This window comes from Mauremys mutica, chromosome 16 (assembly GCF_020497125.1).
Source record: "Mauremys mutica isolate MM-2020 ecotype Southern chromosome 16, ASM2049712v1, whole genome shotgun sequence".
NCBI classification, from domain to species: Eukaryota; Metazoa; Chordata; order Testudines; family Geoemydidae; genus Mauremys; species Mauremys mutica.
The window spans coordinates 5,151,854-5,175,090 of NC_059087.1; the positions used below are offsets into that span (position 1 = coordinate 5,151,854).

The 23,237-nt window shown below is 46.1% G+C and overlaps 1 protein-coding gene across 5 annotated transcripts in view; it reads right to left on the reverse strand.

The window, feature by feature from the left end:
• RPH3A (rabphilin 3A) overlaps positions 1–23,237 on the reverse strand; it is a 134,697-nt gene that overhangs the window by 7,029 nt on the left and 104,431 nt on the right. For all 5 annotated transcript variants that reach the window (XM_044990286.1, XM_044990284.1, XM_044990287.1 and 2 more), the window contains 9 exons: positions 17,566–17,649; positions 17,031–17,090; positions 14,068–14,304; positions 11,571–11,650; positions 8,659–8,733; positions 5,883–5,992; positions 3,996–4,122; positions 2,781–2,837; positions 1,320–1,471 (listed from right to left, as the gene is read on the reverse strand). In XM_044990286.1, coding sequence (XP_044846221.1) covers positions 1,320–1,471; positions 2,781–2,837; positions 3,996–4,122; positions 5,883–5,992; positions 8,659–8,733; positions 11,571–11,650; positions 14,068–14,304; positions 17,031–17,090; positions 17,566–17,649 — 982 coding nt within the window. The remainder of the gene's footprint in view (positions 1–1,319; positions 1,472–2,780; positions 2,838–3,995; positions 4,123–5,882; positions 5,993–8,658; positions 8,734–11,570; positions 11,651–14,067; positions 14,305–17,030; positions 17,091–17,565; positions 17,650–23,237) is intronic.

Here is a 23,237-nt window from a genome sequence, read left to right on the forward strand (position 1 = left end):
GTTTTTAATTTCATTTTTAGGGGGAAAGTGTTCTTGTTGTAAGGGGAGAAAGGAAATGGAAAACAACCGGGGGGGGGGGAAATATATGCAGTTTAGGCGTAGAGCAGGGGTAAGCAACCTATGGCATGCGTGCCGAAGACGGCACACGAGCTGATTTTCAGTGGCACTCACACTGCTCGAGTCCTGGCCACCGGTCTAGGGGGCTCTGCATTTTAATTTAATTTTAAATGAAGCTTCTTAAACATTTTTAAAACCTTATTTATTTTATGTACAACAATTGTTTAGTTATATATTATAGATTTATAGAAAGAGACCTTCTAAAAACGTTAAAATGTATTACCGGCACGCAAAACCTTAAATCAGAGTGAATAAATGAAGACTCGGCACAGCACTTCTGAAAGGTTGCCGACCCCTGGTGTAGAGGGAAGTTCTATCCTGAAAGGATAACTGTGGAATATCTATTCCGGATTAAGAGCTTCAAATTAAAATTTGCCCAGTTTACAAATTGATTACATGTCATTTGACTTTGCAGCGAGCTGAGAACGTGAATAACTGTGTGTGTTCTTCCTGCCTCTTGCAGTGTCACATGTACCTGAGTTATTGTTAAAAAAAAAAATGCATATTTCTGGATGCAGTGGGGCATCACCACCATGACGTGCAGTAAAAGCCAGCCTGGCTCTGCTCATGGCAAGGGCATGGGACAGATCAGAATCTGGGCAGCAGGGATGAACAGCGAATCTCATATGCACCACCATGCCCGCAGCCAACGGCGAGATTGTTTTGTGTATATACCACACGATTATCAAGACTTCAATCACAATGGGTCAGCTACTGAGGGTCTGATTCTCCACTCTGCTACAGCCATTTTACACAGGTGTGTCTTGAGGAGTGAAGAATCAGAACCCGAGTTTGGAATCGCTCTGGAATGCACGCGGAAAAGGCGCATCAGAAGCCCACGTAGTGTGTATGTATTTGCACCGTGTGAATGGCAGCATGCCTCATTGCAATCCCGAAGAGCCTGCAGGTACAGTTCAGCTGACAATGTCACTGGTTTTGCATGAGGCTGGATAGAATCCATTTTACCCTTCCACTGTTGTATGGGCTTTGCAGCAATAATGCCAGTTAAAAATGCATTTTGGGCGGTGAAATTCACGGAGCAGGTACATGACAGAATTAGAAGCCACCATATTTAACAGAGTTATTCCTCTGACAATAACCAGGCTTTAAGGTAATCCCCCTCGCACACGCTCCCCAGCATGGAGTTTGCTCCCCGCGCGATGGCACAACAAACACTTCAGAACTTTTGGGTTCCAACTTACAGTTTAACGAAAGGATCCGAGTATCCATTGGCATCCATGGCAGCTAAATGGACACAACGGACAATGCCAACAATCAGGCCTCCCTGCTGGGTGCTGTACATGAGGGACACAAGGATCTTTCCTCGTTCTTCGACATCACCACCGCGGTCTACCTACGAGACGAAGCCAGAGGAATGAGTGGGGACTGGGATAAGAGAGACCAGAAACACGCCCATACGGGAATATGGAGCCAGGGACTCATCATAATCCATTTTTCAGGAAAGAGGAAATGACTAAGGGAAAAGCTTGAAAAGGGACCACACGAGATGACAGAAGGAGGCGAGGAAGTGTTTAAGCACAGGGACCTATTTGCTGAAGGTGACCAATACAATGTGCAGAAGCCACGCCCAGTCATTATGATTCTATTTTTAATATTCGATAAGGATTGAAAAGGTTTGTATGTGTCAGTTAGGTTAAACTCGGCAGCCCCTGTTTAATGGTTTGCAAAAAAGTTGTAGCTGTTTTCACTTTGTCTGGGGGGTCACACGTGGCACCTTTTAGTCTCAGGTTCAGGTTGGAATGAACCTACAATCTGAAAGGACCTTGGCAAGCAGATGCTCTGAAGGCAGAACAGGGAGAGAGAGATCACACTTGTAACATTTCCACCTCCCACCTGGCACTTCGGCAGCTCCTTCTACAACCATTAACTAACCCTCCCCTCTTGTCACAAGGGGTCTGAAACAGGAAAAAAGTGACAGCTCATGGGGGAAATGCCTGAGTCCTCCAGGCCTGCAAAGCAGTCAGAGAAACTCACCTCCACTATTAGCATCAGCACCACGACTAGACGTTTGAGCTGGCACCAGAGAGATATGCACATCCCACCCAACTGGTAGCATGATGGGTTCCCCCGTGAGATACCTGGGCTCAGGAATGACCTTGGGATCCCACCCCCCAGCGGGTTCTATACTGGGGGCATCGGGAGAGCAATTCTGTTACTCACTCAAGAGGCGGATAACAGGGAAGTGGTGCACTCTTAGGGTACGTCTACACGACAATCAGAGACAGGATTGCAGCACGTGTAGCTATACCCAAGATAGCATCACTCTAGCTAGCGCAAGTACCAATAGCAGTATGTGCAAGCCCACCCAGAACCCTGGCTATGTACTCCAGTGGTAATCCACACTGCCAGCACTTGAGTGCTATCAGCACTCGAGCTAGATAGCTTACAGAGAGCGGATATATTGGCAAACACACCTCCGACTGCAGCGCCATCATACCTAGAGCATGACTCTTGCTATGGCCCTGCACAGGTAACCTGCATAATAAGCAGCTGCTGAGATGCTCCGGAAGTGGGATTATAAAACAAAAAAGCTATCATTCACTAGGGGCACCAAGAGGATAGAAAACGGTGCCGCTTGCCCCTTAGCTAAGGATGCCCTTTGAAAGCAGAGCCAGAGGAGCATGGGCAGCACCATCTCTTACCTCCTCTTCATACAGCGCCATCCCGCGAGAGGAGCCGGTCGTTCCAGCCCGCTTCATCTTGGAATAGGAACAAAGAGAGATTCCCTTTAATAACTCCACAGGCAGAGAGAGGCCTCTCCCTACAGAAACAATATTCATGCACACACCCAACAGGTCAAACTCAGCCACGGTGCCCCACTCACTGACCTCGGGGGAGGAGGGGTGTGAATTTGTCCCACACACCTACAGGCTCTTCAGCGAGTGATGTGGCTTCTGTCCACCCATTGAACTTCAAGAGTTTCTTTATTCCTATTTTCCGATGGCCAGAGCCATAGATCTGAATCTATTCCACGCACACGGGAGTGCAATCTTTTCCCCACCCATGTAATCAGTCATCTCTCCTAAGTTCCCTTCTGGAAAATTGTGGTCAGATACTGGATTGCAGGGCACTCTCTTGTCAGGAGAGCTACAGGCCACCAAACTATTTAAAGTAGCTTGTGGGTGTCCATATGAGTTATTTCTAGGGAAGGAAGCCACCCATATTCCAAAGCTGTACACAGGAGCATGCAATATGCTACTCGCTCATGGGGTCAGTCCTTTATCTAGGATTCCTTCTCTAGTTTTAAACAGTTGGACAGGAACGCCGCATAGGCTGCTCAGACAGGTTCCTGCTAGAACTATTAGTGATCTTACCTCAGCAATTTGCCTAGTTTTCCTTGTTTAAAGCCTGTGAGCAAAAATCTGCTCTCAATCCTAAAGTAGTGATCTCAGCTCTGTTATGCTGCTCTTCCTACATTTACAGAACTGTCTCTGGGAGACCAGGGTACAAGAGTCAACATGCAGATCCAAGAGCAGAGTTTTGCCCTTTGTCCACATCACAGGATGTTTTCGGGGTGCAGCGGGATTAAGATCTTATAAATTAGACTTGTGCTAGTCCATGGAACATAGTGTCCCATGCACTGAAGAACTGTTCATCACACCAACAGGCTAGGCAAAGCTTGGACCTGATTCTGATCTCCATGACGGCCTACAATGGAGTTACTTCATATTTATACTGCAACCGAGACCAGAAACTGGTCTTAAGGTTCTGAACTCCTTCCCAGAGACCTTCACTTTCACAGGTCACATCGCCACTCAGGAGTCTCAAATTCACTGTCACTCCAAAGTCCATTGAATGCTACTTTTATATCAAGCACCAGAAGTAATGACAACATAGCAGAACTTCATGAGACTTACCGGTATTACTCTCTCCAAGCAGATGTTGAAGTTCTTTTTCTGGTTGGATTTGAGCTTCTTCAAAGAAACTCTAGTTTCACCGATAAATTCATTGTGGCCAAATTTGTCTTCATCGCACACCGAGATCCTGAATTGAACAAGAAAAAGGATCTAATATTGAATGGGCTGGAGCATTTCCCAGCTCAGACTGTGCGCTATGCAACCCAAAAAATTTGTTTACGGGAGTAATGTAGACAACAAACCCTAAAAATCTCACATCTAAGATACCTGCCAAATCGAGCAGCCTTGATTTAACTTCTGACCAGAGCTGGTTGGAAAACAGAATTTCCTTTCCTCAAGAAATTCTGACATTTTTTAATTTGTTCCAATTCAGAGCAAAAAGCCAAAATTTTGACATTTCCTGCAGAACGGAAATTCTGAAAAACATCAGTTCAGAACCACTGAAATATTTTGCTAGAATAATGTGAAAACATCTAGTTTCAATAAGTTAAAAACATTTCATTTTGATGTGAAAATAGAATATAAAATATTTAATATTAAATAGACAATATATTATTTAAATTATAATAGTACACAAGTTTAAAGGAAATAAAACATGATGAAGTCAAAGTGAAATATTTTGACATTATCTAAACCAGGGGTAGGCAACCTATGGGCACGGGTGCCAAAGGCGGCACGCAAGCTGATTTTCAGTGGCACTCACACTGCCCAGGTCCTGCCCACCAGTCCGGGGGACTCTGCATTTCAATTTAATTTTAAATGAAGCTTCTTAAACATTTTAAAACCCTTATTTACTTTACATACAACAAAAATTTAGTTATATATTATAGACTTATAGAAAGAGACCTTCTAAAAACGTTACAATGTATTGCTGGCACGCGAAACCTTAAATTAGAGTGAATAAATGAAGACTCAGCACACCACTTCTGAAAGGTTGCCAACCCCTGATCTAAACAATTTGTTAAGACTTTCTTCCATCAAAAATTTCATCTAAAATCGATACATCTCCATGAAATGTTGTGGTTTTGATTAAGCTGCATTTTCCAATGAAAAACTGTTCCTACCCCTACCCATCCAGCTCTACTTCTGCCCAATTTCTTAAAGGGTTGCAAAGGTAGCTAACTTTAAGTGCTGCAACAGGGAATGACACTCACTCCTGTGCAGAAGGCACACACAGTTCCCCATCACAGTGCACTTTCATAGAATCAGAGAAAATTAGGGTTGGAAGAGACCTCAGGAGGTCATCTAGTCCAACCCCCTGCTCAAAGCAGGACCAACCCCAACTAAATCATCCCAGCCAGCACCTTAAAAAACCTTTAAGGAAGGAGATTCCACTACCTCCCTAGAGTAACCCATTCCAGTGCTTCACCATCCTCCTAGTGAAAGTTTTTCCTAATATCCAACTTAGACCTCCCCCACTGCAACTTGAGACCATTGCTCCTTGTTCTGTCTTCTGCCACCACTCAGAACAGCCAAGCTCCATCCTCTTTGGAGCTCCCTTCAGGTAGTTGAAGGCTGCTATCAAATCCCCCCTCACTCTTCTCTTCTGCAGACTAAATAAGCCCAGTTCCCTCAGCCTCTCCTCATAAGCCATGTGCCCTAGCCCCCTAATCATTTTCATTGCCCTCTGCTGCACTCTTTCCAATTTGTCCACATTCTTTCAGTAGTGGGGAGACCAAAACTGGATGCAATACTCCAGTTGTGGCCTCACCAGTGCCGAATAGAGGGGAATAATCATTTCCCTCGACCTGCTGGCAATGCTCCTACTAATGCAGCACAATATGCAGTTAGCCTTCTTGGCAACAAGGGCACACTGCTGACTCATACCCAGCTTCTTGTCCACTGTAATTCCCAGTGTAAGACACTGGGATTTTGTCTTCAACTTGCCTGAGTGTTTTCCTTTGCATATCTTCATCCGTAATGCCATGATACACCAGTGTCTCATTCCACATGGGGTTGCGAGTGTTGCGCAGAGTCTTGGTCCTCAATTTGTTTGACTGTTGGGTTTCAAAAATTAAAACAAAGAACTAATCACACACACTGTCTGCAGCCTAAAATGGTCCCGGGTCAACCGTTATGCAAACAGTGGGTCAGTGCTGTGATCTTTCCTCACATGAGCAGTCCCACGGTTCCCCTGTATTTGACTTCATTGGGGGCCACTCACCCAAGCCTAACATTTTAAATTTTTTTTAAGTAATGTCTGTAAACCAAAATTGCCAAACTAGTCTCATTTAAGAGTCAAACTCCAATCCTCATCATTTGACCCAGATCCACATGGCCTCTTCTTCTAAAGGAAGTGGAGGTGTTTACCATGCCATGGCAATTTAGAAGATCAGGCACAGCCCACTGGAAAATGAACTTTGTGGCCTAAAATAAATGAAAAGCCTAAGAAGCTGGAACTTTCTTGCCTCCCTCTCACTTGTTCATATTTACTTACTATCGGCCAATTCAGCCCTCGTACAAACAGAAAATTAACTGATTCCCAAGTTAGTAAAGTCTTGGTTTCTGCATCTCTTGTGCCACATGGGAAAATTATTCCTACTAATCAAGATTCCACATCTAGCTGGGATTCTCTGCTTGGGCAAGATTAGTAGCCTCCTTCCACTATTGCGAAGTAGAAGGATACGCCATAGATGAAAATTGGATGAACAGAGGCACCTAAAGCTAACAACAAGATCCCAGATGCTTCTAACTGGAGAAGTTTTTTCCAGTGTATGGAAAAAAAAAAAAAGGATGAGAAAGGAAAACTAGCCCAAAACACTGGGGATATAGACTACTCAGATCTTACACTAGGGATGGATTCTGTCCATATTTTGTGGTTGTGCCAGAATATTTCTTTTGTTTTGGTGTTTGAGCCAATCTGATCCCAAAGTGCATAAAGTGTAAATTACAAACCTTTTATTAACATTATTTTGAAAGAGGTTGGCAACTCAGTCATTTCCTTTGAGTATAATTCAGCCAGAGAGAAAAAAAAAATCTTTGAATCCCCACAGGAAACAGAAGAGACATTTGTTAGGCAGTGGGCCAACAATGTTTATTTCTTCCTAGAAGTTTTCTCCACTGAATTCAATTCAGCTGGTCCTGGGAGCAAGAGTTTACAGAGCTTTCTTTGATGAGGAAACTAATTGGCGCATTTACTCACTTGGTGGATTTTTTTCATAGCTCTAATTAGAACATGCAAAACCTTCAAAGTAAAATTGATCTTTCAGACTCCAGTAATAATTAGATTTTGTGTCAGATGTTTTGCGTTGCATTAACAATGTCACCTTCGCAGAAGCTTCTCTGTGCTCATTAACTAGGTATTAGTCTTTCGAGATGTTCTGTACGCTGCTCACTTCTGCAAGGCTGCTGTGAAACATGCAAAACCGAAGGCAATACGAAAAGACACTCGTCCATTAACAAAGGCCACCAGGCTGAGCTATTCCGCTCCCTATTCACCAGTGTCCTATTCATTTCCATCAAAAATTAAGGAGGTGCTGATACCCTTACAATAATAAACACTTTGCTCTACTAATAGCAGAATTGACTTCATTGGGACAAAGGCCAAGGTTCTATTTAACAGCAACGAGGGCGTTAGAAGCCGGTCATCGGGTGGAGGAGGAGCCTGCTTGGTACACGGTGTGTAAATAACACAATCAATCCAATTAATCTTAATGTGCTAAAGGAGAAAAAAAAAAAAAGACTAGAGCTGACTCAGACAAAAAAATCCAGATCCAGATTGGGAGGAACCAGCCAGAGATTCCAGCTGGTAGGAGCAGCTGCAGAAGCAGCCAATGCAGAGGGTCCTGCTGTAAACTCTCCAGGGCAGAGACAATCTGCTGTTCTGTGTTAGTACAGGACCTCCCACCATGGGCCCTGCTCTTGGTGGGTCCTTAGGCATAACCGTAATTAACATGATTAAAAAATAATCAGATTCAAACTTTTCCAACACAACAAGTGTTCTCAGCTCTGGGGTTTTATATCAGCCTGTTGAGCCAATCCCATCTGTTCGCATCCAGATATGAACAGTGTTAAGGGGTGTTCAGATCGGTCGTCTCATGGGGTGGACCCCAGAAAGCATCTTTTTTCTGAACGTTAGTGAGCAGCCATCGCACAGGAAATATCCTAGAAGGCCTGTGTGAGCTCTTGAGAGTGTCAGGGAACAGCGGAACATTTAGTGTAGTTCATCTCTACTGAGTTAGTGTAGGTTTCACACTTCTGATTTTCCACGACCTACATCACAGTGTCAACAATCACCATTCATCCTAAGAGATGCAGGCGTCAGGAAGGTTGCTTGGCCCAAGACTTCATTTTCTTGAGCAGGTCACATACTGGATAACAGCAAGGGGAGAGACCCAGGCAACCTTCCGAATAGCAACAGAGCAGCTGCCTTTGCGACCTTCCCTCATTCCTTCCACACACGCTATTGTTATTTTCAGTTTTAAAAGTATCAATACTCAGGATTAACGCAGCATTGCAGGTTTTTCTCTCCATGTGGAATATTTTTAGGCCTGTGAGCTGAGATTTCCTGAGCAGCCTAGACGATTTGAATGTCAAGCTCTTATTAATTGTAATGGGAATTAGCCATCTTAGTCCTTTGGAAAATCTCCACAGCAGCACTGTAATATTTTTGTTCACAGTTTCAATGTAACAGAGTTAAGCAAATGAATTGATAGATATTTACCTTACTGGCTCCTGGCAATAGGTGCAACTTTACATAAGGATCAGCTAAACCATTGGAGTCCATTGGTTTTAAGCCCTAAAAGATAATGAAGGGTGTTAGCCATCTTTAAATACAATGCGGGGAAGGATTTAGCAATAGTTTATTACAAAATATAAATTAATAAAGGGAACGTAAGGTATGTGCTGGATAAAGCAAGACTCTTTGTTCTGAATAAGTGGAAAGCCCAATATCCAGTTCCAACATTGAACCAACACTGTGAATCCATTTTCTAAATATCAGACCAATGCTATTTTCTGCTATTGATTTCCTCACATTGTGTTCGAGTCCTGTGTGACCTAATGGACAGATCTGCATTATCCCCAGCCAGCTTCCAAACTCACATTCAAGAAACAAAGGTTTGCCTCCATGTCTTCATCCCCTACAAAAGGGAATGAAGAGCTAGCCCAAAATGACACCGGTGGGGCACCATGTTTAGCACAAAGAGGAGAGACCTCCTTCTTCCAGAAAGTCATTCCTGAACACGTAAGAGGATTGAGCTCTTCCAGAGAGAGCGAATGAATGGGAAGCTGGGATGCAGTAGGAGATGAGGCATGTTCAGAGGTGCACGTTGGCATTTTCAAAGTGGAAAATGCTGCACACTTCACTACCACCGGCACATCTACGCACTGGAATTACCAGCCTTCTCTACAGGACAACGATAGCAGGAATTCGAGCATTCAATGGCATTCACCCTACAGAACTGGTGAAATGTGAACATCAGTTTCCCCTCAGGCCTGCAGGATCCCCAATTACCTTCAGCGGGACCAACCAGAGTTCTACGCAGGGAGGAGAATCAGGCTTCAGGACTTTACCTCGGTTTCTCAAGGCACTGGGGATGCAAGTCCATCCTATGGCCTCACCACAAACTATTGAAACACAGTTGGCTGCAGCAGAAAGCACTTGGGCCTACATTTTCCCACGTGACTAGGGATTTTGGGTGCGCACCTCAAGGCATCTTAAAAGGGGCCTGATCTTCTAGAAGTGCTGAGAACCCACCCTCTGGAAATCAAACCTATTTGAGGTAGGCACCCAAAATCACTAGTGGCTTTGGCAAATTTAGGCTTTTGTCTATAGGACTGTCTCAGAGTTAACCGGGGTATTCGCCTTTGTCAGGTGTTTCAGTTTGAGATGTTCACTGCTATGGGAAAAATCAGACTGTGTTTGTCAGATCTGAGGTTTGGGGAATTTTCACTGCAGAGGGCAGCCTGTTCCCATCAGGCAATATGGAGGAATGGCAGCCTGACGTCACCTGCTCTAAGCAGATACGATATGAGCGCTGTGGGCGCACGAGCAGCCAGGTACGTTATCTGTGAATGTCTAGCGACAGTAACAAATTCTGGATTCAGACCTGAATCTGTGCTGTTAAATTCAGAGCTTTTGTGGACTTCTCTGCTTTGCGATTTTAACAGGAGTGAGAGTAGAGTTTTAGGACCTAGTCAGACATTGCTCACAGTGCTGGAGCTTGGGGTTTCACTGCACATACACTCAATGGCAGCTAAACGTTGCTGATTTTGCCTGATAGCAAGAACAGAAATGGCAGGTCGACTGAATCATTACAAACAGGAATCATGGAAATAAAGGGCTGACGTCTTAACTTGTCTGCTGCCGTCTCTGCAAGGTCCCTGCTCAGTACTGAGAGCCTTGGTACTAACGGCTGTTGCAGGTGGTTAAAGGAGATGGAATTAACTACCCCAATTATTTTCAGCGTAATTCAAGTAACTGTCCTGGTTACAGTTGCTATAATCAACCCGCTACACATGGGCAGAAGTAACCCCAATAACCCCATGAGATGGCTGTGGGAAATCAATTAACCTGAGCAAGCTGGTGGGTAGTTACAGCGCACTCAGCCTCTCGGATGCACTCCTATCCAGAACTCGCATCCGCACGCTCAGGCATACGTTGCCTCCAGCTAGGCTCAGGTCAAACATGTGATACCAGCTCCTGGCACGTGGCCTCTGAAGCCGGCTCAAGTCTCCGTTATCTGCTCAACTGCTGCAAGAAATAATCACCTCCTCTCGTCCATCACCTAACGACATTCTTCAGCACAGGGATTCCAGTTCAGAGACACATCACACTGGAAATTACCTATTCAAGAACCTGGTGGCCTTAAGCAGCTGCGGCTTAGCTATCCTGCCTACCCAAGTCTACTTCAGCAGATACATGCGAGGCGGACGCTACAGCAGATGATGAAACCACATGTTGTAACTTGCTGTGTCCAGGAACAGACTGTTTTTTGAAGGAGGGACCTCAGCAGGAGAGTTTGCTACCACTAGCCATTAGACTGAGCTCGTGACTTGCTACCTTTTAGGGCCCAATACAAGACCCTCCCATCGGCCTTTTCCTGTGTGGCAGAGCAGGGGCTCACATATGCCTCCTACCCTGGAAAAAACCACTTCTGCCACTTTTAGGGACAGCAGAGGTTTCCGAGATGTTCCCTACACTTGGAATGGGGAATCTCTCCAGAACCAGTAGGCACTCTAGCGCTGGAAGGAAGCTTAGACGTGCCCAATGCAGCCCTGATGCCTCTCAAGTCTGCAGCGAGGTGGAAGGGCAGAGAATCCTGCACCTCGCCCTTAAGGGAATTATTGTTACCTCCAGCACCCAGCTATTACAGAAATGGATATCACACATCCTTGTTAGTAATGCCTGTGTGGGTCGCCTGGCTGGGGGCGGGGGAAGAGAGAGATGGTGGCAGAACTAGCTTCAGTTCGGTGGAAACCTGACGAGGTCATGGGGAGTGTATGAAAATAGAGAGAGGTGTTTCTGAAATACGCTCTTCCAGGGGAGGACAATGGCCTGTGTATGTAGAACGAGCATGTGCCTCTGCCAACCCACTCCTAAGTCATTTTATTTTGCTCCAAGGGCACACTTACTTTGGCTTTGATGAGAGTGCAGTGCAAAGAGCTCTTCTCCTGGTCGTAGAGCAGACTGAACTCCAGCGCCCCCAGTGTGGCTAATTAGCAAGAGGGGGAGGGAAAGGTAAGAGACGGTTTTATTAAGAACAAAGCCACTAGAGATATTTCATCCACCCGGCCTAGCAATACCAATATGAAACCCTGGAGGCTCCTAGCACCAAAAGCAGAGCAGCACTAAAGAAGGGAGGGTACCACGCAGTCCAACGCGCATTCTGCCATGCCAGTGAGAGCTGACAGGACGGCAATTCCATTTCATGGCAACTCCCGAGGTTCTAAAATTTGTTTTCATTCCCGTTGGAACAAGAAAATCTTTTGAAGATTTTCACAAAAACATGAGGGGAGGTGAGCGAGACCAGGTTTAAAGTCCCTGCTTGCCTGATTCAAAGGAGTTTTTCATTCCAGACCACCCCAATTCAGGCAGAGCAGGGGCTTGAACTGGGTCTCCCAGTGCCCTCACCAAGCAATAAAATCTCACTTCATCCAAAGCGTTCTGACCAGCTCTCCATATCATTTGCCTGGCAAGTCTCCTCCCAAAACTCACCCCAGGCAGAGATACCATTTTAAATTGCTGACCGTGACCTTGGCCGCTCTCTCCTAAAAGGACAGCACCGCTCTGCCAAGGGGCATTCCAACATCATAGAGAGCCCAAACCTCTTGGAGTTCAGGGCAACCATGGTGCATCACATCACGAAGACTTCAGTCTACAGCATTATGACACGCAATACATTTTAGCTGCTAATTTAACACCCAGAATTGACTATGAGCACAAGTAATTGGGACTGCAAAGGATAGCCTCTAACGACCTGGTCTGCAGGCTTGATCTATATGTTCCCCTTTGCTCTTGTGACTGAGGGTGAAAAACTGTGTGCATGAATTTAAAGGGCATTTAAAACACTGCAGCCATTATTACACACAGTCACCAACTAACCTACCATCACAGCATCTCCTGGCCAAATTCATGAGCTGCAGTAGTCAGAACATTATCAGAACAGAGCTATGCAAACATTTACCTGGAACACAGGGGAGGGACCACTGAGAGTTTTAGCTGACTTTAGTGCTCAGCATGCAAACAAGAAAGTGACAGCACAAGCGAGACCTATTAACGGCACAAAGCGGCTGCACAATGCAGATCACATCTTTATATGACCTGCTAATGCACTTTAGCCCTGAACTTCAGCAGCTTCTCCCAAGTGAGCAGAGACTGCCAATTACCCCAAGTTTCATGTTGTTTCCAGCCTGGGTTTTGCACACTCGTTTCGTTGGGTGCTCACCCAAATTTAACTGGAGAGAGGAAATGTTAGACACGGGCTCCCATTGTACTAAATTTCTTCCTCTCTGCCTAATATTTATGCACTGCCTCGTGGTTCCTAACCACCCTCGTCCTTCTCCCCAGAAAAAGGTATGAAACCATGAAGTGATGCCTTCTTGGAGTTCCTGATCTTCACTCTTATGGCCAGTAAACTCATGAATTAGGATGGAGGGGGCAATCTTAGTGCAGAAGTACTGACATCACAAGGATCTCTCCTTTATACAGATGGATCTGTCTATTGGCATTTCATGCAGCTAAAGAAAAATAGAGGCTTCACCTGAACTTCTTTTCATATGCGTACAAACGTGGACATCTGCATTTACACACACGCTACATAATGGCATATTAGAGAGAGAGAAATAAACTCAGGTCCTGGGGCCATAGGCTTGGGCGCCTACATAGCTTTAAAAATCTGGGCCCTGATCCTGCAAGCCATGCTGAAATCAATGGGAGCGCCTCTTGAGGAACGTTTGTAGGATTTAGCTCTAGGTCAAAGCCATAGTCTCCTCTCAGTCTCTGCAAATACTGCGCCTTTAACGGGGTTCTGCATTATCAGTTCAGGTTTTGACTTTCCCCTTTTTCAAGGTTTAAAACCAAGTTGCATGGAGTTGCCATTTAGACCCGTGGGCGCCTTCCTAAAAGGATGAATTATTCAACTCAAAACGCTGAATTTTTGGAGACGGTTTGTTATTTTCAGTCAGAGAGAAATGGAGTCACAAAATAGCACAATTCCCTCCCTGATTACTTATTTACCGAGCATTAAAAGCACTTAGTGGATGCCGGGAACATGACATGAGCCTCTGAGGATCAAAGCTGCAGTCACTTAAAAAGGACGGTGTTCCCATTTTTTGCCAAATATAAAACATTCAAGAGTATAGGGCGACATAAAAAATAGAACAGTTTCTCACAAGGTGCACTTTGCAGGGACCTGCTGACCTCACATTTATAGTCACATTCCCACAACGCAGCCCTCTGAGCCACCTCCACTCCCCCTCTGAATAAGGGGCACTGAGCGCTGATGAAGCCAGAGGGAAAAGCAGATCCTCAGCAAATTCAGGATCTGGCCCAAGATTTGTTACTTTTCTTATGTGGCTCAAAATAACCCATCTGTACCGGAGCCAGACGGTATGACACAAGGCTACGTACTTGCTTCATCAGAATCATAGCTGTTGGCCTCATCCTCGTCGTCGTCCTGAGGCGGCGGGAGTTGACGTGCAGGTGGCGCAGGCGGAGCGGCGGCTTGCGTATATGGGGCAGGCTGGCGCATAGCCCTCTCCTCTCTGGCTGCAGGCATCGAGTAACCACCGCCACCTCCTCTTTCATCCCTGGGTGCTGCTGCTGAATAGGCCGGGTCTGTCTGGGGAGGGCCCATCGACTGGCTCACTGTGCAAAAGAAAATAGGCACTGAACATAGATGAGATGGGGTGCAGCACTGGAGACCAGAGCTCCAGGTGAAGAATGAAAGTTGCTCATGTCCGAAAGTTCAGCTAGGCCAGTTTTATCAAGGTTATTGGGCACCTGGGATCTGGATCTGCACAGTTCATGAACCTACTTGATTTTCAGAGATTCAGAGATTCTAAGACCAGAAGGGACCACGGTGATCATCTAGTCCGATTTCCTGGATAACAGGCCAGAGAACTGCCCCCAAAATAATTCCTGTTTGAACTAGAGCAGATCTTTCAGAAAAACATCCAATCTTGATTTAAAACTTGCCAATGATGGAGAATCCAGCACAACACCTGGTAAGCTGCTCCAATGGTTAATGACCCTCACTTACATTTACACTTTACTTGCTGTCTGAAATTTTTCTAGCTTCAACTTTCAGCCATTGAATCTTATCAATTTTTAATTTCTCTCCCCTCTGCTTCTCCCACCCACTAGATCAATGCATCTCTAGCTTATTCTGTGGACTCCTTCATAAAAGGGAGGAATCGCCTCATGGCTTTTTTACACTAAAAAGTATTTCCTTTCATCATTTTTAAGTTTGTTACCCTATACGGATTCACCCGCCAAGAAGGGCTCTGCCGCCTACTGCCAGTCTGGCTACCCACGGGTTTGAAAACCCCACCCGTAGATTGGTTTTGGTGTGTTTGAGACATGAGATGAGCATTGGAATCCTTTCTACGGCAACAGTGACACAGATCTAGCAGCGGTTCTGCTGCCACTTCAAACCTGTTGCCTGTTGCGATGATTTGATCTACATAAGTTCATGGAGGATAGGTCCATCAATGGCTGTTAGCCAAGAGGGTCAGGGACACAACTCTATGCTCCAGGTGTCCCTAAACAACCAACTTCCAGCAGCTCAGAATTGCCCTGTTCTGTTCATTCCCTCTGAAGCATCTGGCCCTGGCCACCAACAGAAGACAGACCATTGGGCTGACCCAGCATGCCCACTCTTATGTCCTTATTTGCATAAGCAAATCTGACAGTCCACATTCTATGGGACTGCAGCTCATTTATACAGGTCCTTTCCCCCTTAAATTGCTAGGTGGATGGGGAACCCGAGATGTGCTAAGGAGTTTGGGGGAAACTCTGCTTGGCTTCTGTGCCTTGTGTATATTATACCCATGCTTGTGGTGCCAATACCCAAGTGGGCAAGCTTTATGTTTGTTTCCCCGAAGCCTCCATGCGAGTAAAGCACAATCTCCTGCTGAAAGCAAACACAAAAAGGGGGTAGCCTGGTTTACTGCCTAGAATGCAGGCCTGGGAGTCAGGTGACATGGCTTCCAATCTGCCCCAGGCACTTAGGTGCTCAGATACCGAAGGGATGGACGTGGCATAAGGACCGCATTAAACAAAGGGGTCTGAGCATGGCCATGGCGATCGGCCAAGATGGCTGCTTGGCTTACAGCTGATTCAGCTAGTAAATTAAGCGGGGAGGAAAATCCAGGGTGAGCGAAAAATGAACTTCATCCTGGATTATTTCTTACCCCATTTTGCTCTATGTAAGCCACAGTAACGCGTCTATCTGGGGCCCTTTATGCTTCTACATAATGCACGTGCGAGGGGTTTGGGGTTTTTATCACGTGATCGCTACATAATAGGGTTCTCACAGTTTCCTTTGCCGTGGGATTAAGCCGTAAGTGGTGGAGGTGCTACATTTCAAGCCAACCTTTCACTGAGTCAGAATTCCCCAAATACAAGGGGCTCAGTCAAGGAAAATCTGAAAGCTCAGAAACAGATAGCTGACCCACTTCTACTCTCAGATCTTGAGATGAAAGCCTGAGGGGAATACAGCAGCACCTTGTTAATGTGAATTAATAGAGGAGATGGAACTGAATGCTTATAATTAACATCTTGAAATTCAAATGTGGCACAGCTTGTTTCTCCAGGAAGGGAAGGTGAAAGAAGACATTCATTTTAATTTGAGCATTTTTTTTATTTTTTTTTATAATACTACACAGGCAAAATTTTATTCTCAGTTACTCGGGTGCAAATCAGGTTACCCCATCAACATCAGTAGTTACTCCAGATTTACACAAGGGTAAATGAAAGCAGAATTTAACCTTCTAAGAGGAAAAGCAAAGCTTTAAATAAATCATAACCTGCAAAATTGCTCAGAAAGCCAGTCCCCTGACCTGGCCTGTCAATTAACGTTGGCAGAGACTTAGCCATTTAATCCATCATTACGGTGCAGAATGAAAGAAATGGGAGCAACACAGAGAGATGAATCAGTGAGGCACACGGACTAAAAGGAGGGAGAGCAATCTGCTCCCAATGCCACCATTAATCCACCTTTTCTAAGCCATGTATCTTTACAAGCATGCTAGTAACATACCGACAGGTCACTAGCCTAGAAGAATTTCTTGCCCTGATGCAGCGAACAGGCCATTTACAATATGGAAATATCTGAAATGGTGTGTGTTAAATACCAGAGATCAGACAGGTAAGCTGCAGAAGAGACAGTTTAGGTGCAATAGCCCTGATTCATTCTGCTCTGAATGATATTTTCATCCCAAAATCTCCATGTTTTCCATTAACTCTGTCACCTGCTGTGTCACCCTTTCAAAGCATTTTGACATAAGGGCGGGAACATCTCTTACAGCAGGAAACTGTGTGACCCCAAATAAGTGTGTTACAGTAGATGGGGACCCATTGAGATTCTTTACCTTGTCTTTCTGGATATCTCCCAGCGGGCCCGGGCTCTTGTCTGCCACCCACTGGAGGAGCTGTGGTATAAAAAGTTATCTTGTTATCCTGCAGCAGGCAGCAAAGCCAATGGCCCCTCAAGGGCAGATGATTAGAACCCCCTTCTCCTCCCTACCCCACGGTTGGTCCTTGGGAATGGAGTCATTTTTACCATTGATCAAGCAGCAGTGAGAGAATGGGGCATGCAACCTCATTCACCTCCTGGCGCAGGCCCAGGAAACAAAGCCCTACCACAGCCTGTACCAAGCCACCCCTGTGGGAACAGCGTGTGTGTGTGTGTGTGTGTGTGTGTGTGTGTGTGTGTGTGTGTGTGTGTGTGTGTGTGTGTGTGTGTGTGTGTGTAACAGGGGGGGATAACCCTGATCTACCTCAGTGATCAGTAGTGCCCTCAAAGCACAGTCCTGCACCCCAGCAAGCCATTCTGCACCATCCCAACACAAGCCAGCACCTCCATGGCACAAACAGACCCAGAATACGTAAAAGCAGAACGTGTACCTGGCTGAGTAGCCTGGGCAGCAGAGCTCTGACTAGTCACTGGAGGAGGCCTGGGGGCTTGGACGGAATTGGCACGTTTTACACCTACAAGGAGGAGAGAAGATTAGAGGCGAAACAGAGCATTTAGAATCCGTAGACAAGGGCAACTGCAGAGCCATGACAGCTGTTCGGTAAGAGACAGAAACATGCACGTCAGTGAGTGGCATGAGAAAAATCACTGGATCTGGTGGGTGGGTCTATTGCTAGTCATGTCAGCATGGCTCCGTTAATCATCAATGGAGCACCACTGATTGACACCAGCGGAGTGCCTGGCTTTATTTTCAGAGAGGGAAGAGAACCCACCACCGCAACAAATTGCATTAGCACAAAGGCCATCCCCTGCTCGGGCATATCCAGAGGGAGTACGCGAGAATTCAATTCAAAGCCCATATCAAAGTTTCCTAAAACAGGGTCCCCGCTTACCGAGCTGGGGATGTATTTGTACACACAGGCCCAGATCTGAAAGGTGTTTAGGCGCCTACCTCCCACTGAAATCAAATAGTTCTGAAAAACTGGGCCATGGGGACTCACCTAGTACCAGTCTCTCCCAGCACCTTTCGCTATAGCAAGAGTAGCTGCCTACACACTGAGATGCTCAGATCCGAGGAGTAAAGTGCATTGCAAAACTGGGCCAGTACTATTGTCGGGGACAATGAGGCACAGAGCAATTCAGTGACTGATCTGTGGGTGCCCATTTACAGTGTGGACTGCCCATAGTAGATTCATTTTCCCCAAATTTCCCACCTTTGCTACTACCATTGCAGCCCTACTGGTGGCAGAAAGGGGAGCGGACTAGCGTGGGCCAGCGGCTGTTTTAAACTCTGCGTCTAGCCCAGTTCAGAACAGGCTTAGTAACATGATGATCAAACGCGCCAGCAGCCCCCAGAGCCCAGTCATACCAGCACTTCCACCGGGGCTAGCAACAGTGGGTAATGTTAGGAGAGTAACCCGACGACAGCGTGGCCAAGACAGGGTTAAAATGGAGATTTCTGGTCTCCAACAGCCAGATGAAAGGCAGCGTTACCTAGCGACACTACAGGGGATGTGTGGCCCTGTGGACAGAGCGCTGGCAGTGAAGCAATTTGGCTTGCTGGGTGAGCTTGAGCAAGTCACTTCACCGCTTTGTGCCTCAGTTTCTCCATCTGTAAAATAGGGATAATGATGCTGACCTCCTTTGTAACTCACCTGGAGTTCTACCAATGAAAAGCGCTATATCAGAGCCCAGTTTTATTATTATTAGATGCTACTATTTTCCCGGTTCTTCTCGGATATTCTTCGTCTGTGTCAACAACACACAGTTGACTTCACTCATTTCTTATTGCTGCTGTTTCAATGCTAGTTCCATGCGCAGTTCTTTTAAAACCAGCTGTGGAAGCATGGCTTTAATGAGATACCCTATTGCTACATACAGTGAAACGAGCCAGTGTACTGCATGCACTTAACATCCATTTATCCACCCAGCAAAACAGCTCACTCCACTTTGTGCTTCTTGTGTCCAAAAAACAGTAGGCAACAGAGAGAGATGGACGTGAGAATACGGTGAAGGAAATGGACTTTGTGGCCAGCGAACAGTGTGGAGTTTATTCCCATAGGGATTAAGCTATTCACAAAGGGCAGAACCACCATCCCCCAAAAGCCCAACAAAAGGGACTTTGAGCAGGGATGCTCCTAGGGGTTGGGTGGAGGCAGTCTACTCCCGATCCCCCACTGCCAGGGGCACTGATAGATGCTCTCTGGTCACCACTGCACCCCACTGACTGCACAAGTCTCCACAGCTGTGCACATCGCTGTTTTCCCCCTTTAAAGGAAAGAAAGGGGCTTTGTCCAATAGAACCACATATTCTAACAGCCTGCCCTGTGCACAGCTCCAGGTGTTGCCCCAGCCACCATGACTAAGGCTAAGATTTTGTCACGCGTATTTTTAGTAAAAGTCCCAGACAGGTCAAGGGCAATAAAGAAAATTCACAGATGTCCCATCCAGGACATTTACTAAAAATATGCATGACAAAATGGGGAGCTGCAGGTTCCCCACACCGCCTGCACGCCGGGGGGGGGGGGAGCTCAGAGCTGCAGGGTTCCTCCACCCCCCGTGGCTCGGATGGACTGCTGCCGGGAGCTGAGGGGGCCCCCACCCACCCGCCGAGAGCCTTGCCTGAGGCAGCTCCCAGAGGCCCTGCTGCCCCCGGTAGCTTGGAGCTCCCAGAGGCCCTGCTGCCCGCAGTGGCTGGGAGCTGCAGGGTCTCCCAGATGCCCACAGTGGCTCAGAGTTTGGGGGGTTCCCGGTACCCCACAGTTCCGCAGCCGCCACAAGCTGAAGTCACAGAGGTCTCTGGAAGTCATGGAATCTGTGACTCCCAGCGACCTCGGCGACAAAATCGTAGCCTTAACCATAACACAGCAGAACTAGGCCCACTCCGGGGCCTTTCAGTCCTGTCAGTCACAGAACTGGGGGCCTGGCTTCGGGCCTAGCCTGAAACATTTCAGATGAGAGAGGCTGAGGTAATTAAAGCCTCTTGATACCTATGTGACACAGGAAAATCACGCTGTTCACGGGAGGGCTGCGGAGCGCAGGGGAGAGGCGCTGCTGCAGCCAAACACCATCCAGAAGGCAGGAAACAAGAGATTTCACTCAAAGGAGAGAGCAACTGGCTGAGCTCTATTTAGCAGAAATGAAATAAGGAGGAGATATATGTGGGACACTGGTGTGTGTGGGAAGCATGGAGTGGAGAACAGAAACTGATTAGGAGCCTTGTTACAAGGTATAACGTCTCAAACACCCACTGCAATGAAAACTTCCGTTGATCCCAGAGCCTGACAGGTCTCAGAACTGGTTTCAATCACCTACCCCTTCATTTCTGTGGGTCAGGGAACCTCTGGGTACAAGCTGGCCTCTTGCCCCTCTCCAGCAGCCAGGTGTAAGGAGGGCAGGAAGAGGTGAAGATTTGGGGCAGTCCCCACAGGGATCAGAGCAGAAAAGCTGCCAAGCATCCACACCACTGACTGGCACTAACACGGTCACATCAGACACGAACGCAAGCACCAAGAAGGTGAAGCAGAGTTTTTCAGTGACTGCTACCAGCGGAAGCTGATCAAGCAAAGCCAGATCAGCATGGCCTCTGGGAAGTTATATTTATAGGCAACAGAATAAGGTTCCGTGTCTGTTGCACAGCTGGAGTTACGACCTTACAGGATGTGATAGAACAGGTGCTCCTCTTTGTCACAGACAGGGAGAAAAACTGTACCCCATAAAACTGAATACAATGGCGGGCTGCTGCAGCTCATTTTGAACAATGGCCTGGTGGACAAGCAGCCCTAGGACCTAATCCTGCAAGCTGCTGCGGGGTGAAGGGAACTCAGCACCTTGCAAGATCAAGTCCACAACCCATTCACTTCAGACGATGTCTAGTGCCCCTATCAATACATACGAGCACTGAGAATCATTTGAACAGGGCACAGAAAGAGCAAGCCATGCTTCCACCTTTATCTGTTACTGGCCACTATCAGGGACAATATACTGACTACGTGGACCCTGGGTCTGATCCAGGCCGGCAGTTCCTGCATTCAAGTTCTTCTCAGCCACATATTGCCACAAGATCAGTTACACTCCACATCCTGAAGGGTGCACTGTGTTTTCCAAAGCAATTTTTATCTCCACTTTAACGTGAGATGCCATACATACAGCTGAGCAAATTATTTGCAACAAATAAGTTATCCAACGAACTCACTTCTTCAGCTCACACAGTGTTCATGAGCAGGTCACAACTAACTCAAATGCATTCTTTTTTTTTTTTTTTTTTTTTTTTAAACAACCCTTTTTTCCCTGATTGATTTTAACCTGGGTAGACACTAGAGCAAAAAAATCCTCAACAAAGATTCACCATTCAAGCTGTGCTGAGTGGGAATGAAGTGAGTCACATGGTATTGTTTCTTCCCTCTGATTGGATGAGTGTGTCAGGAAAGTATCCCTATTCCGGAAAGCATTTCAGCTTATGTTTAATTTTAAGCACATGCTTAGGCCCCATTGCTTTCTGGAACAGGGAAGGACTTAAGCACTTGTTTAAAGCACAGCTGAGCTGAATTCAGCTGCAAACCTTATTCACAGGACATTTTATGCAGTATTCACTCAGACCTCACTGTGTGGGTGTACCGGGGAAAATCTTTATAAAGTTTCCTGATGCAGTCCTTCCAACCTACTGCACCGGGTTAGCCCAGCGCGTATGACAATGAACTCTGCTGGTAGACAGATTACACTGATTCGCTACAAGTAACTCTAAGATAATAGAACTACTGCCTCAATCTCCACTGCACATACATATGGATTGGATTAAACAACAGAACTACAGCCAGGCTGTACTGTTAAACAGAGATTATGGTGGATGAGATAAACTAGGAAAGTACAGCTCAGGGGCCCTGAGGGCTCCTGCATGACCCGCAAGCTGATAGACACCCTTAATATTCAGTCCACTGTACCGCTTTTATTCACAGGAACATGAAATTGCAAGCACAGACTCCATCTGGCATCAGGCAAGGGAATTACATGATTAGTATCTCCAGCAGTTTGCTATTAAGTATTCCTTTTATAGCCAAGGAATTAAAGAGAACTTGGATTTTTCCAGTGGCGTTTAGCTCAAGAAATAAATTTGCCAGCTCAGCTCCCAGCTGAAAGGCCATCTCTGAAGTTGCCTGTCAACCTACAACGCCCCCTAGGGAGAATTCTGTCCTCGCCAAGCTCTGGCATAAGCTGTCAGTCATCAGTTTTTATCCGAACAATTTACAATAGCTTGGGGCCCATTAAATTTTCATGGAACAAGTGACACCGAGCAGAATCAATGCAGCAGCCTTCATCAATGAAGCTTTGAAATTACCACACGGAGAGTCACGTGCAGAATCAGTGTGTTATGGCGGGGATTATTCGGCACCTGTCCGCCTCACCTTGGAAGAGGAGACATGTTTGGGAAACTGTCTGAATTCTCCAAAGGTAACAGTTATCTTGCATTTAATCTAGTTTTATAACAATAAAAATGCCGGGTACATAGCACCTTTTACCTGGGGATCGCAAAGCACTTTGCAAATACACACACACAGCCTCTCAACCCCACCCTCTGTGGGTTAGGGAGATATCTCCATTTCACAGATACGGGCATGGAGAAATGGGGCCGACTTAGTCGGGTCTCTAGGTGCTATTGCAATATAGATGTTAAATAAATAACAACAAGTGGCTTGTTCAAGGCACTTGGGGCCTCACTGAAGTCAATAGAAAAACTTTCTATTGACTATAATAGAAGTAGGGTCAAGTCTACAGAGAATCTGCCACAGAGCAGGGAATAGAACAAAACATTAGTCGTGTGTCACAGCATCCTACTTTATACAGCACCCCCTAGATATTTAATATGGTTGGACAGGATTGTGGAAGAAGAGGTTAGGTTTGATATAAGGGCGAAAGAATATACTTCACGTGTGTGTGTGTGTGTGTGTGTATTATAACACATGTATTATACACATTATGCATACTCCCTACACATTATACATATACAATTCATATTAAACACACACACACACACACACACACACACACACACACCAGCATGAGAAAGGCAAGAGAGATTGACACATATTCAGCATGGTGGCCTAAC